Here is a 17,179-nt window from a genome sequence, read left to right on the forward strand (position 1 = left end):
TCAAGCAAAATGTGGAAGTATTGAAAATTCATAGTTGTCTACTATAATAGTGGCACATTTATGATAATAATTATTATCTATATCACGTTAAAGATTCTGCAAAACCATATTAGCATTTTTCTGGGACATGAATATGTGATGTATATGTGTAAAGTATAGATGATTTTTTGTGTGTCTGTGTACAGAGAGAAAGTGAGAGACAGCAAGCATGTGTTTATGAAGATACAATAATTAGTAGGGTACATGTGTGCATACTGTAAGTGTGAAATTACAAGATAATCTTTGGTATCATTCCTCAGTTACTAATATTCCTATACTCATTCCTAATATTCCTAAAGAGTCAAGATCTCACATTCACCTCCTTTGCTAAGTAGGCTAAGCTAATGGGCCAGTGAGCTTCAGGCATTCACTGGCTCTACTTCCTCTTTCACCTTCACCATCACTGAGTTAGAAATGCTTGCTATGGTTTTACCATGGGTTCTGGCACAATCTCCAGTTATATGTTACATATGCTTCAGCTTTCTACTGTTGCCAGACTAGTTCTTATTCTTAAACCTCTTGTTGTTCTTCAGAATACATGTTATTGATCTGTGTTCTCATCCCAGTTGGCTTAGCAATTCCAAACATGCCCTATTAATTTTTTCTAAATGTTTTATGTATATAAAATAGCATTTGAAATGTAAATGAGAAAAATATCTAATAAAAAAGAGTGGATGTGAAATTAGGGATGCAGAATAGAAAGAAAATTGATTTTTGAAGTCACACTAAAAATAATAAACCAACAACTCTTATGTTGTAGAGGTGGTTCCATCCTTGAAATTATTACTAAAAAAAATCATGGGATCTATATTAGACTCACAGCACATACATATATTATACCAAACACAAAAACCTATGTCTGTAATTCCAGGGCTTGAAAGGCAGAGATAGGAGGATCACTAGGTTTCAGTGGACAGCTGGTCTAGCCAAATTGGTGAATTCCAGGTTTAGTGAGCAACTCTGCCTCTAAATTAGGTGAAGCTGAAGATTCCAGATGTTACCCTTTTGCTGCCAAACATATGCAGAATGATATTCATGTACATTGCTGAGATCTGCATGTTCATGGAAGGGATGATGTGACATGATTCCTTCCCCTGGTATACAGTCAGCAGGGTGTAGGCCTCCATGAAGGTTGACTGTTGATGGGCCTGAGCCACACACACACACACACACACACGCACACACACACACACACACACACACACACACACACACACACATATCTATATCTATATCTATATCTATATCTATATCTATATCTATATCTATATCTATATCTATATCTATATCTATATCTATATCTATATCTATATCTATATCTATCATCTATCATCTATCATCTGTATCTGTATCTGTATCTGTATCTGTATCTGTATCTATCTATCTCTATCTCTATCTCTATCTCTATCTCTATCTCTATCTCTATCTCTATACTCTTTACTTTTCTTAATGTTCCTCCGTTGGGAAATATTTTCCCTGCTAAGGTTATTAGTGAATATCCTTTCTGCAAAAATTAATGACTTAATGATAATCAGAACAGCATGAGGCCTGGCGGCTAGGGAGTGCTTAAGTCCTTAGCAAAAATGCTAAACACTGTGGCCTTCAGGACAGCCCTTAAGGCTGTGGGAAAGAACTATGAAAGCATCAGTTAATACATATATATGTGTAGACAAGGGCATCTATAGTAAAAGCCAGATATTATGAAAAGAGATAAAAATATTTGGGAAATATTGATTGCAGAGAAAGATCCCAGCCAGTTAGTTTATTGTCTGTGCTTACAAAGGCACAAAGCCAGGCAGATCTCTGAATTCATTTGCTATCTAAAAAACAACAACAAAAAAACAACAACTGTTTATCAAGAAGAAATGTTGTATTTATGTTTTGATATTATACTCATAGTTCTATTATATCTTAAATTCTTGTTATATATTTGTAAACATACATAACATATATCAACTGGGCTTGAAATTTCTGTATAATGCATTATTTAATTTGGATATTTTGTTTTGTTTTTGAGACAGTTTTACTCTGTAGCCTTGACTGACTTTATTACATATATATATATATATATATATATATATATGATAATATCATATCATAAACTGACAGTAGACCTACTGCCTCAGTCCTACCCCACCACACCCAATACTGGGACTAGAGCTGTGAGTCACCACACTTGGCTAGGCAGATATTCTTTTGCCTAGTATATTTTTAGCTCAGTAAAAATGTGCGCATATACAATTGATGGTTTGGGATTCTAATTTAATTCACTTATGATTGTAGAGCACATGCTGTGTGATTTCAATTCTCTCATATTTAATGAAATTTGTCCAACAGACAAGAAAAACGCTGTATAATCTGAATCTTGAGGAGACAGGTTGCATTGGGTTTTGTTTGTTGTTTTGTCCTCTTTCTTTAATTTCTTGGGGTATTGGCTTCTCTAAGTACCAGTTATTTCATTTTGGCTGTATTTATCAAATTCTTTGTAACTTCATTTACCTTCTCACATTATATCTCCCCAAAATAAATATTTACATTATTAGCTAATATCATTAATTTATAAATTTCAGAATATGTTTACTTTTAAATTCCCATTTTGTATATTTTCCCATGTAATTTTTATATGTTTTCTATCATAAATAATTAGTAGTGCACATAATAGGTCAGATAGATAATGATACAAAAATAGTGGATGATTTTCTAGAACACTCTTATCTCTAGATCTGTCATTCAAACTGAAAATCGATAAGGAAGCCTCAGCACTAAACTACACCAAAGATAAGATAGTCTTAAAAGATATCTACAGAACATCTCAGCCAACAGAGCCAAAATCTATGTTCTTCTCAGCATCTGATGGAAGCTGCTCCAAGGCAAAATACAATATGCCTCTCGAGACAAGTCTTACCAAATATTAAAGGCACAAATATTCTTTTGTGTCTTATCAGTTCTAGTGCAATTAAACTAGAAATCAGTGATAAGATAAACTACAGAAACAACACAAATTTTTGGAGACTAGAAAATATTCTCTTGAGTGACCCTGAAGGTATCAGGGAGGGTTCAAGAACTTTAGAGCACACGTTTCTCTTAGAGAGGACACGGGTTTGATATCCAGCACTCACACAGAAGCTTGTAACTAGACTTCCATGAGACATGATGTCCTATACAGGGCTCTTCAGACAGTAATCATGCATGTGATACATATACATACTGGCAAGAACACTCCTACATACTTAATTATAATTGAAATGTCATAATGTTATTGCAGTTTGTACACTTTCACTCTTCTTCTCTCTGACATGCTTTCTCCATGCCTCCTTCCTCCTCTATTTGGTTGCTTTTCTTCTTGTGGATAGAATGTCCTCCCTCCTTGTAGTGCTCTCTCTTTTAGTATATGAACCTGTTGACTTGGAGATGACATTTGTCATTTGTGCTTTGTTTGGTTTGAGTCTCCTCCCCACTGCTCTCCCCACATCAATGTCATAACTAAATCCTTTTTTCTGTATTCTGAGAAGAAATTGAAAAGATGACAAAGGGCTGAGACATATCAATGACATCATTAAGTACACATATCTTCAGTTATATTTTCCTTGTTGGAAAGAAGCTCCCAGTTAAAATGACACATGGAGCTGTTCCTGGGGAATGGATTGTGACACTGATGCAGACAATGGGTCCTTCAAGGAGTCCTCTGCATGTCATTTCTCAAAACCTACTAACTTATTAAAGTGCTGAATTGCTCCAAATTGAGATCTTTTCACCCCAGGAACTGCATATAATAAAAGATTTCATCTTACAAAACATATTCTTATGTTATTGTTTAGACAGCTGACTGCCCCAGTCTTGACATCATTATGCAAGAACCTTGTATAGTCAGTTGCAAGAATAACAGTTATGCAACACTTAAAATGATGTGGAAAGATCTGGTATTAAATGTTCATAGTTATCATTTACATGGTTGCCCCATCTAAATGACATCCTTAGTGGCAGCTATGCAAAGTATGCATGCACTTTAATGACTATGACCTTGATTTATAAGTCTAAAATCTACATTGCTGAAACACCTTCAATTTACTATCGAATTCATATGAGGGACAGAATATAATAAGAGAGGCCAGAGATCTGGCAGTGTGTGGTAGGAAACCAAATAAAAAAACATGATTATTTCACTTGCTTCATTATTTCTAAGTAACCCAATGGTTTATTGAAAATTACATAAAATGCTTTCACTTGCCATGGCAGTTACATCTGGTGTCAATTTGAAGAAATGTCTCATATTAATTACTCAGTTTGGTTCTTTTTCGTCCTCTCACATTGGGCAGGGGTAGATCAAAGTTACCATATTCTCCTATTCAGCATCTTAACAAAGAGCTAGGGTGATGTTTACTCAGTAAGGTTCTGGAGCAGCAGAATCTGAGTTCAATCCTCAGCACTCATATACAGACCTCAGCATGGTAGTGGTAACAGCAGTGTTCAGGATAGAGAAAGAGGAGGTTCCCTAAGGGCTTGCTATATAATCAGTCTAGGCTACTTGGTGAGGTCCAGGTCAGTGAGAGATGATGCCTCAAAATAGATAGGTAGATAGATAGATAGATAGATAGATAGATAGATAGATAGACAGATAGATAGATAGATAGATGATACATAATGAATAAATACATAGTTTTATATATATAACTATATATTTATAACTATGTATGTATACGTGTATACGTGTATACGTGTATACGTGTGTATATGTGCATACGTGTATACGTGTGTATATGTGTATACATGTATACGTGTATACGTGTATATGTGTATATGTGTATACGTGTATATGTATATAGGTGTATATGTATATATGTATATATGTACATATGTACATATGTGTATATGTACATGTGTATATATGTACATATGTACATATGTACATATGTGTATATGTATATGTGTATATATGTATATATAGAGAGAGACAGACAGAGACAGAGACAGAGATGATTGGCAAGCAGACAGACAGACAGAAAGATAAACAAAACTCAGGGACCAATACTCAGGGTTTATATTTTCCTGTGCATTCAAGTTTATACATGTGCACAAACACATATATTAACAAAATAATAATGTATGTGTTTATATACCTCCTTTCTATTTTTTTCTGTTACCTGAGAATCTCTTTCCAGTCCAGAAACATGAAAATGTATGTGCTATCTAAAACTAAAGTACACCTTCCAAGGAATTTTCCCCCTAAGAACTCTCTGAACACCTCACAATGTGTATTTCATGTCAGGATGTTCTTGGTTTAAGTGCCTCCATAGCTCAAGTTCTTTTATTTCTGTCACTGTTATAAAATACCCTGACCTAGCACCTTTGGTGAGAAAGGTTTTATTTGGCTTATAATTCCAAAATACAGTCCATAATTTCCCAGATGACAAGGTACTCAAAGTAAAGAATAGTAGAAAAAATGAATACAGCTACACTGTCTGCTTGTTACTTGTTGCCAGCTAGTCTTTCATTCTTACAGAGTTCAGAGCCCAACACAAGGAATGGTGCCACCTACCATGGAGCAGTCTTTTAGCAATCAAGACTCAAGGGCTGGAGAGATGACTCAGCAATTAAGAGCACTGGCCTCTTTTCCAGAGGACCTAGTTTCAATTCCCAGTACCCAACAAATCTAGTTTACAATTGTTTGAAATTTCAATCCTTTGTTGGAGGAAGTGTGTTGTAGTGCTAGGCCTAGTGCCTCTTCTCTTCCTGCTGTTTGTGGATCCAGGTGTATATCTCTCAGGTATGTCTCCAGCACCATGTCTGCCTGTGTATGCATTTCTCCATGATGATAATAAACTAAACCTCTGAAACTGTCAGCAAGCTCCAGTTAAATTCTTTTTCTAAAACAAGAGTTGTCCTGTCTCTTCACAGCAATAGAACAATGACTAAGACACCATACCATTCCCATTTGGTGGTATCCTCTGTCTCTGTCTTTTTCTGTCTCTCTGTCTCTCTCTGTTTCTCTCTATGTGTCACTGTCTGTCTCTTTCTCTGTCCCTGTCTCTGTCTCTGTCTCTGTCTCTCTCTGCTTCATGCTTGTTGATCAAATGTAAGTTTTCAGCTATTGTTCCAGTATCATACCTGCCTATTGCCCTGCTCCCAGCCATGATGGTCATAAAAACCCTTTGAACTAAAATTCCCAAATTAAATGTTTTCTTTATTAGCTAACTTGGCCATTTTGCTTTGTCACATAAACAATACAGTAGCTTAGGACACCATATAAGAAGAACAAGCAAGTAATCTCTACTCCCATCTATTCTCCCATTTCCAATACTCCAAGCCCTCTCTCCCTTACTTTTCATACACCATTGTTTTAGTTGATAAACTTTAGAATGTAGGAAAGTATATTTTTCTTGTTAAGCTCATAGTCTTTGAAATTTCATTGAGGAATCAAACAAAAGCTAATACCTTTCTTAAAATGGTGTCAGTATGTAGTTCAGGTTGACCTTGAACACTTGATCCTTCTGTTTTATTTTTCGAGAGCTGGAATTACAGCTGTGTGCCATTAAGCCCTGCTCTTAAGTTTCTCATTAGCAGATCCAGCTATTAGAAACAATGACTTCATGAAATTCACAGGCAAATGTATACAACTAGAAAATATCATCCTGAGTGAGGTAAATGAGTCACAAAAGAACACACATGGTATGTACTCACTGATAAGTGGATATGAGACAAAGAGCATGAAATACCCACAATACAACTCATGGACCATGGACCATGTGAAGCTCAAGAGGAAGAAAGACAAAAGAGTGGTTCAGACCTACTTAGAAGGGGGACAATATAATCAAGGGAAGTAGAGTATGGGAGGGGCATGGGAATAAGAGAGGAGGGAGAGGGGGAAAAAGAGCAAAATCAGGAATGGGAGGAGATGGAGGAGATGTACAGAGGGTCAGGAAGTTGAACAGAGGGGTGTAGCAATGGGGGATGGGCAACTGGAGGTAGCAATCAGAAAGTCACAGAAGGCAGGAATGCAAGAGCCTCCCAGGACCCCTCGGGGATGTCATTAGCTGAAATTCTTGACAATGGGGAGGGAGAACCTATAGAGACCATATACAGAGGTTAGGCATGGCCCCCCAGTTGAGGAATGGGGCCACCCACCCATCTCCAAAATTTTAACCCAGATTTGCTCCTGTCTAAAGGAAATACAGGGACAAAGAGTGGAACAGAGACTGAAGGAAAGGCCATCCAGAGACTGTTCCACTTGAGGATCCATTCCACATGCAGATATTACTGCTGATACCAAGAAGTGCTTACTAACAGGAGCCTGATACAGCTGTCTCCTGCCTGGCTTTGCCAGATCCTGATCAATACAGTTGCAGATGCTGACAGCCAACCCTTGGACTGAGCAGAGTGACCCCAATGGAGGAGTTAGAGGAATGACTAAAGGAGCTGAAGGGGACTTATCTGTCATCAGTGAGAAGAGAGGCCCTTGGTCCTGTGAAGACTTGATGTCCCAGTGTAGTAGAGGAATTCTAGGATGGTGAGGCGGGAGTGAGTGGGTGTGTGGGTGAGCACCTTCATAGAAGCAGGGTAAGGGGAGATGGGGTACGGGGGGAATGCAGCAGGGAAACTGGGAAAGGGCATAACATTTGAAATGTAAACAAATAAAATATCCATTTTTAAAAAAAAAAAGTTGAATATAATCTCAGATCAAAAATTCTATTTTTCAACCTAAAATACCATTAAGAAAACTAACCCCCAAACTAGCAACTAAAAATGTATAATACATTTAAAATCAGAGTTAAATGGAATAGAATTAAAATGCAAAATAGGTAGTGGGACTGAATGACACATGTCCCTCACTGGCTCCTATCTTTGAATATATAGTTCCTGCTTGGAGATGCTATTTGGTGAAGTTATGGAACATTTAGACCTAAAACCATGCTGGAGGAAGAACATTATTGGAGGATGGGATTCCTGTTCTCTCTGAATTCTTCCCAGATGTAGACAAAATGTCATCTCTCTTCTTCCTACTCCTGATATACCTTCTTCACCATTTTGAACTCTATCTTTCTGCATCCTATGGTAAAATAAACACTTTCTTCTTTAAGTTGCTTTTATTATAACAGCAGAAATGGAACCAGCATAATAGAGAAAATTATTGACCCCCAAGTAACTTAAAATAGAGCCATAAACTATTAGTTTTTAGTGGATTTGACTAAGATGGAGAAAAATGAAAAAGAACACGTGAACTGAGGTTCAAAACCACTGAATCTGAAGAATCAAAACAGGTCACAACTTAGTACTAATGATAGTTGTCCAGTGATAAGTTTGATTTCTTCTCAAGTAGTGCCACTCTTTGATGACTAGGTATTCAAATATATGATCCTATCAAGTGCTATTGTTCCAACCACAACACATTGGCTTTTGAAATCTCAAAGCCCACCCCAAGTTACACCCTTCCTCCAAAAGACCATACCTCCTGCTGTTCTCACACAGGCCCAACAACTAGGCTCAAGTATCAGACTTGTAAGCCTTTGGGGACCATTAGCATTCAATCCACCACTTAAGGCAATGGCCTAAATCTTTTGGATTAGTGTTCTGTGCTTCTTAAAATACCTGTCTTCTACAACTAGCCTGAATAGCTGGCTCTCCTCAAAACCTAATAGCTCAATATTGAAAAGTCGAGTGTTCTTTAATACTCCAGAAGTTTAACTTGGCAGTGCAGAGGACTTGCAATAGTGATGGTGAAGAGCTTGAAATGATGGCCACCTATCCTGGTATATGCAAGTCCAAACCTGAAGTGGCCTTTAGCACTAAGAGTATGAGAGTCATTCTGAGGACTAGCACCTGAAATCCATTTAATGTTTAGCCCTAAGAATAAAACTACCTTAGGTGGATTTCAGGTGCTATTGCTCACCATGGCTCTCACATGCTCCCGGCATACACCAAAATCACATATACTCCTGCCAGCCACTCAAAAGGAAGAAGTCTTTGGACCAGCTAAAAGCAGAAATCAAATGAAATTAACAACAGTTTTATACCTAAGCATTCTAATGGATGTTAAAACTTTTATACTTTGGAGATCTGAATACTTGCATGTCCACTCGTGTGATGGCTGTTTAAGTGGGAAGGCAGAATGATGTTGCTTCTTATGTCCTCTCTTTCCAGAATCTTCTCCCTTGCAATTTCTTCTAATAAAACACTCACTGAAGATAAAGTGCTGTATGTGTTCACCATATTCCCCAGAAATTGAATGCTTTTGCTGCTTCTAAGGTATTGTCATATTCTTTCGCCACATTCCAAATTTCTTCTCTCACCACAATGCAACTGAAAACCCTGGGCAATCAATGAAACTCCAGTGTAAGCCCTCTTTATCACACACATCAGATAACTCCCTCTCTTCTCTTCTTCTGCATAACCAAGGATCAGAAATTAATTATTCCGAAGGAAGTATACAACCCAGAACTTTTTAATTTATTGAATCCATAACCAATTAAAATATTACACTGACTCATCTGTCATGAAATTATATTGCTGAGTTTGCTGATAGCCTCAAATATTGACAAAGCCTCTCATACAAAATGCATCATTAGGCCTTTGTGTGTCTATGCCTTTTATGTTATTTGAATCCATGTTTACATGAACAACAGGGTAACCTTGGAAAATACTGATTTCTTTTCAAAAGTTTTATAAAAGATTTTGGTGTTTTACAAAAGCATTTTTCTAAGAACTCTGGTTTACTTACCATGAAGCTACTGGCACTAAAACCTCACATAATTTAAATAATGTAAAGTAACTCTTTGATAGGTTTAAAGTAACAAAATTTAACAACTAAATTACTTATTGCATGTATTATTTGGAGTCTGTTATATCTGAATGAATATATTAAATTACAGAAATGATTGGGAGGACCCTCCAAGCTCTACTTTGGTGATGTGGAAAGAAGAGAGGTAGAAAATAAAAGTGTAAGTGCTAGAGAAACAGCACAGCGTTTAAGAGTGAGCACTGCCTTTCCAGACACTCTGGATTCAGTTCTTAGCAGCTGAGTTGGGAGACTCAGGACTGCCTGTAAATGCAGCATCCTCTGGCCTCAGCACGCACCTCCACCCATATATGTGTGATTGTATCCACACAGACAGACATAACCAAATATTATAATACAAAGGGCATCTTTTTAAAAAGAAAAGAAAGATAAGCCAAATAGAAAATAAAGTAAATCCATATTGAGAATACATTGTATTCTTTTTTTTTTATTAGATATTTTCTTCATTTATATTTCAAATGCTATCCTGAAAGTCCCCTATATACTTCCCCTGCACTGCTCCTCAGCCACCCACTCCTGCTTCCTGGTCCTAGCATTCCACTGTACTGGGGCATATAATCTTCACAAGACCAAGGGCCTCTTCTCCTAATGATGGCCAACTAGGCAATCTTCTGCTACATATATATCTAGAGACAAGATCTCTGGGGTTAGTTTGCTACCTGCTGGTCAGTAGACCCAAGGTTCATTCAAAAGAGACTTTACATTACACTTAGCTCTCAGTTTCCATTTTAGGGAATAAATACTTCCACCAAATCACTATAAAAATATGTCAGTAATATTGATTATGTATCATGGCACTGTTCTACACAGATACTAAAATATTGCTGGGTGTCACACTGTGACCTTAAAATTGATGTGGCTCTCATATTTTTCTTCCAGCTAGTCTTATTGCTCCTTCTTCATTTTCCTCAGGCTTACAAATAGAAATTTTTTAAATCATATCTTTAATGTAAAGATATTTAAAATGACATAGCATTGTCAATGAAGAATGATTAAAAACAAAGTTAAATGAATTCATTTTAGCAATGGTGAATATAAAATATTACCATGGATAATGTCTTGGCCAAGTCACCTGATCTGACAATGACATAGACCCCATCTCAATGACATTTTACTTTAAGATTTGATGATTTATATCCAATGAAAATCCAATAACCATTCACTTTTCTGTAGTCTGTTTGTTAAATTGTTAGTGTCACCCTTTTAAATCTTGCAGCATTAGAAATGATTACTTAAATTTATAAATGGATTAAATTTATAATGAATTATTTCTAAAAACAACAATGTTGAGTGGCCTATGGCAAATGAAGTATTATTCAAAATTTGTATCATGATATGATGGTACAGATGTTTTTATTTAATTAATGAAGACATTGAAGAGCAAAGAAAATAAGAAACATACTTCAAGCCCATCTGGCTAATGTTGAACTATCAATTTTAATTTTTAAAACATAGAGATGTTTCTAAACACAATTAAAAGACATTTCAAAGGTTATACTGAGGTCTGTAAATAAATACATGTTGATTAAATCATCATAAAATCAATTTCATATTTTAGATATAATTGTCATTTTTAAATCGCCTTACTCTTGAAAACATAGTCCAATTCTATCATGTAAAACTGTCAGTACCCCAAAAAAGATGTCAGACATCCAACATTATTAGTAAGGGAACTTGAATAAGGACAGAATTATGGGTATTTCTCTAACAGTCTCAGTAGAGAAAAGCATCCAGCACGGTGAATCTACACAATACTCCACACAGCACATTCACTAAAATTTGTATTAATTACACAAAGCATGCAAATCACGTCACATTCAAAGTATGGACTTGCTTCTAAACAATACAATTGAATGTTAACACCAATTCTGAACTACCATGAATTAAAAGAATAAGTAAAAAAAAAGACATCTCAATAGAAATTGAAATTAATCTTATAAAATATTATTATCAAGTGTATTAGGTAAGGAATAGATAGAACTTGGAGAACCCTACAATCTTCTATGCCTGTAATAAAAACAACAAAAGTAAAACACTTAGTATCATTTGTACCTAGAGAAGGTTAGAGGCTGAAGGAGCATGCCTTGAAGCCTGAGGACCAGAGGGGGTCCTCTTGAGACTCACATAATGGAAGGAGACAAATGAGTCTCACAAGTTGTCTTCTGATTTCACAGAGTTATCAATGCACAGGCATGTGGTAGTACATGCCTGTGATCCTGGCATGTAGGAGGTAAAGGCAGGAGGATCAGATGATCAAGGTCATCCTTGTGTACATAGGTAGTTGAAGACCAGGTTAGGCTACACAAGCCCCAATCTCAAAACTAACCAACCAATCAAACAAACAAACAAACAATCAAATGAAAAACAATGGCAAAATACATATATAAATATATAAATAATTGTAAAATATTTATGTTTCCACTACTTTAGGAGTATAGAAATTGAAAATAAATTTTGCAAAATAGTTGACAATGGTAGGTAGGGGGAGTTGTGTAGATGTAAGACAATATCCTAACCTAATTTGTTCTGTTTTTATTATTAATTACAACTTTGACCATACAGTGCCTGCTAAGCACTTTTTAAATTGGACAAATAGCAAATAGTTTTAAACATCATTTCATTATATTCTTGTGTGTGTGTGTGTGTGTGTGTGTGTGTGTGTGTGTGTGTGTTCAGGCACACACACACACACACACACACATGTAGCAGCGAATGTACATGCATGTATGTACGGTAAGCCAGAGGTCAAAATTGAATGTCATTTCCAGTCACCGTTGTTTTAGAAAGTATATTGTAAGAGAAATGGAACTAAGTGGGCCCTATCCGCTGGCCAGGAAGTTCAAAGGACCCTCCTGTGCTGGGGTTGTGAGTATCTACAAACCATCACAACCAGCTTTTTAATTGGTACTACAATCTGAGTTAATAGTTAAATCCAAGGTCCTTATGGTACTTGGCAAGTGCTTTACCTACTGAGCTACCTCCCAATCCTTATTTCACCTATTCTTAGGGAACCATGAAAGGTAAGTAATGTAGAGGAACACATCAAGGATTGCAGGATAAATTACACAAGGAAGTGAGCTTTGTAAAGATTTGACATTTGGCCTCACTGGACAGGGTCTGGGGTTGAGCAGGCTTACCAGCTGCTGTCCTTGCACACCCCAGGCCGCATACTGCAACACTGAGTCCTCAACTTCTGGGGGATTCAACTCCCACACTTCCCTTGAAAAGATGCAAATATTTTCACATGAACAAACTGATATCTGTGACAACTCAGTGTGACAATGGCTCATAAAATGTAGAAAACCAAAGAACTTACCCAGTGTGTATGTTGTAAATCAAATATGAAGCGGTAAATGAGTAATGAAAAATCTGAAATAAAAAAGAATAGAGTAATCAATAACAGTTTTCTGTAAAGAATTGATCTTAAGGCACACTATTAGGGAAAACACAAGACATATGAAATATGCCAGTTAAGATGTTTATTGCTTTTTTTGCAACATTTTAGCTAGGAAATGCGTCTTCTTATTCTACCTAACCCCCACATGTGCATATCTCTGTCTCTGTCTCTCTGTGTCTCTGCATTTCTCTCTGTCTCTGCCTGTCTCTGTCTCTCTCTCCCTCTGTGTGTGTGTGTGTGTGTGTGTGTGTGTGTGTGTGTGTGTGTGTGAGTATACAGCCCGTTGGGACCTGAGGTTCTAGTTCCTCAGTTGTCATCTATGATTTCTTGCTTTTGACTTTTTGCTTTTGTTTTGAGGCTTTTCAATTACTCTGCCTAGTTAGCCTCAAGGTTTCTCCTATCTCTGTTTTCCCAGAACTGGAATTACAGGCAAATTCTGCCATGTCTAGCCGTTTTTAAGTGATTTGTTTTTAGTGTATGCATGTGAATATTTTGCCTAAATATATTTCTGTGCACACTCTGTACGCACTGTTCATGGATACCAGAAGAGGGGTGTCAGATACCTTGGAACTAAATCTACCAATGTCTATTAGCCACTATTTATGTTCTGGAAATCAAAACTTCATCCTCTGGAAAAGAATCCAGGATGCTTAAGCACTGAGAGATCTCTATGTCTATTTTTTTCATAAGTTCTGGAGAACAAATTCAGCTCCTTATACTTGTATGGCATAGACTTTATACTCAGCCACTTCTCTTACCCTTAATTTTAAGATATTTTTAATGGATTTACATGTCATCCTTGGTAATGCATGGTGATATTATCTGCATCATTCCAAATTTAGCATATATTCTGCCAAAGACAGCACTGACTTCAAGCTTAAAACTGTAGATGAACCATTAAAGCTGACAAAGAAATGAGAAATGTGCCTGCCTCTGTCAACATCTTTTATCTCTGAAAGTTCTGTTCACCAAAGCAACCTGTCGACTGGGCAATTGCTCTTAATAGCAGATAAATGTGTGAACTCTGTTAGTAGTGCAAAGAAGCCATTCACCCTGCCACTGATCAACAGCAATGTGTCCAGGTTTCTAACCCCACATTAATCTTGCCACATTTTCTATGATTTAACATTAGGAGCAAAACAGATAACTAAAGTAATGCCGGAAGCATGAGTTGGTAGAGCCAGGGAGGTTGGTCTCCATCTATAATAGCTAGTCTAAAGGTTACCAGTACTTATGAGGGAACCTAAAATACTGAGTTTGGTGGCCAGATAAATGTTTTAATTATGAGAAGTATTGCTGTGTAACCATGAGGACCAGAGTTTAAATCCACAGAAAACCATGGAAATTTTGGCTGTAGATGTCAGATTTCAGCACTTATATAAATGGTAGGTGGTCTCGGTAGCCCTACTACAATTCCTGCCACAGAAGACAAAGACGGGAAACCCCAGAGCAAGGTGGCTTGAAGAGAGTCCCCACCTTAAATAATACAAAGGAAAATTGATTGAGAATAATTTCTGACACCAATTGTTGGGCCTTGACATGTACACACACACACTGTATGCATGTATGTATACCACATACATACTTAGGGAAAAATGGAAAAAAAAGACAATTTTTAGCTGCTTTTCAGTTGATGTGAGTTGAAGAACAGGAAATATACATATGTGTTCTGATTTGTAGCCAATTGCAACATGTTTTTTTTTTTTTCCCCTGCAGGTATATCATGAGGGAAGATCACTTGGAAATTATCTTCAGTTTATAGCCCTGACTGGTCTTTTAAGTTTGGAACTGAGACGAAAGGATAGACCGTCTAGAGACTACCATATCCGGGGATCCATCTCATAATCAGCCTCCAAACGCTGACACCATTGCATACACTAGCATGATTTTGCTGAAAGGACCCTGATATAGCTGTCTCTTGTGAGACTATGCCGGGGCCTAGCAAACATAGAAGTGGATGCTCACAGTCAGCTATTGGATGGATCACAGGGCCCGCAATGGAGGAGCTAGAGAAAGTACCCAAAGAGCTAAAGGGATCTGCAACCCTATAGGTGGAACAACAATATGAACTAACCAGTAACCCGCCCCCCCTCCAGATCTCGTGTCTCTAGCTGCATATGTATGAGAAGATGGCCTATTCGTCCATCAGTGGAAAGAGAGGCCCGTTGGTCCTGCAAACTTTATATGCCTCAGTACAGGGGAACGCCAGTGCCAAGAAGTGGGAATGGGTGGGTAGGGGAGTGGGGAGGAGGGTATGGGGGACTTTTGAGATAGCACTGGAAATGTAAATGAAGAAAATACTTAATTTAAAAAAAGGTCAACCATAAGCAGTGTTTTCAAAATAAATAAATAAAAAGTTAGATCAGATTGAATAGTGTTATAGAGATTTGATCCTATATATATGTGCTGCAAAGCCAAATGTTTCAAAGATAACATAGAATATAGGACTGTGCAGAGCTTAAATTTCCTTCCTGTAAGTTTCATGTCCTTTTATTTTACAATGCATAAGCAGGGCATTCCATTCTCCTGCAATGACCACAAATATATGTTGTTGTATAAGTTTGTAGAATTAGATTGAGGTCCTATACTCATAGTAGAATATAGAGTATAGGATAAGAATATAGGATAAGAAAGACAGTCTTATATAAATACTGTCTCTATGTCTGTTATGATTAGTCTATTCTTGGCCCAGGAGGTGGTACCATTAGAATGCGTGGCCCTCTTGGAGTAGGTGTAGCCTTGTAGTAGGTGTGTCACTGTGTGCATGGGCTTTCAGACACTCCTCCTAGCTGCCTGGAAGGGAATCTTCCACTAGCAGCTTCAGATGTAGATGTATAAATCTTAGCTCCTTCTGCTCCATGCCTGCCTGGATACTGCAATGTTTCCTCCTTTGGTTATAATGAACTGAACTACTGGACCTGTAAGCTAGCTCCAATTAAATAGTGTTTAAGAGTTGCCTTGGTCATGGTGTCTGTTCAAAGCAGTGAAACCCTAAGACAATCTTTCATTCTCTCTCTCTCTCTCTCTCTCTCTCTCTCTCTCTCTCTCTCTCTCTCTCTCTCTATCTCTCTATCTCTCTCTCTCTCTCTCATTCCCTTCTGCAACCCTTTCTCTATTCTCTGTCTTTATATACTCCCTCTCTCCTTCCCTCTGTAAAACACTGGTTCAGTGTAAAAAGTAGATATTCAGTGAGAAGTGTAGTTAACTAAATATACTTCTACTGAAAGATACTGTTTTAAACTCACTCCTTATCTTTCCTTCAAGAACATTCCTACCTTTAAACAGTATTCTTTTAAAAAATATTTCTTTTCTTTATTTTGAGATATAATTACATGGTTTTTCATCAGACAGAGACCATTACAGAAAACCAATTTTAAACTTCAAAGTAGGGTAGCCCAGTTCCAGAGGATAACATATACAATACAACTCCCAATCCTTGGGCTTAGAGATCATTGTAGAAGTGGGAGCAAAAAGAACATAAGAGAATCAGAAAGTTTTCTGTGAAATTGTCTCTTTCAGTAAGAGCAGAAACTGAGTTCATAAAGTCTCGCTGACATGCCTGGCTAGAGGTGAGCTGTACAAGACCACTGCATATAAATGCTAGTGTGGCTTGTAGCAAGGAAGGCCCCGGAGACTTCAATCCTATAGGAAGAATTAAAGTCAACTAAGTCATATTTCTAGTATACTTTAGCATTTGAGTCTTTTATTATTAGTCTAGAAATTATCTCATCAAGAAAGGGCAAGGCAAATCAAACTTTAAATTGAGGAGTAATGTAGTAGCCACCTACATTTTATGAGGCAGCGAAGTAGAATGAAGTCTAGGATTGTTTGATGAATTCTTAGCCAGAGGCAGGTAAGTTAATGTGGGAAGAAATGAGTCAGAAAAGAGAAAAGCTAAAACTGCTGTCTAATGCCACCTAAATCCCACTTTTGTGGCACAGAGCCACCAACAA

General features: G+C 37.2%; 1 protein-coding gene across 3 annotated transcripts in view; it reads right to left on the bottom strand.

Moving 5' to 3' along the window:
* Nucleotides 1–17,179, bottom strand: part of Dpp10 (dipeptidyl peptidase like 10) — a 1,511,806-nt gene that overhangs the window by 139,290 nt on the left and 1,355,337 nt on the right. For all 3 annotated transcript variants that reach the window (XM_021165015.3, XM_021164934.3, XM_029476885.2), the window contains exons 6-7: nt 13,146–13,198; nt 12,967–13,048 (exon numbers count right to left, since the gene is read on the bottom strand). In XM_021165015.3, coding sequence (XP_021020674.1) covers nt 12,967–13,048; nt 13,146–13,198 — 135 coding nt within the window. The remainder of the gene's footprint in view (nt 1–12,966; nt 13,049–13,145; nt 13,199–17,179) is intronic.

This window comes from Mus caroli, unplaced genomic scaffold, assembly GCF_978045245.1.
Source record: "Mus caroli unplaced genomic scaffold, Mus_caroli_1 scaffold_1, whole genome shotgun sequence".
NCBI lineage: Eukaryota > Metazoa > Chordata > Mammalia > Rodentia > Muridae > Mus > Mus caroli.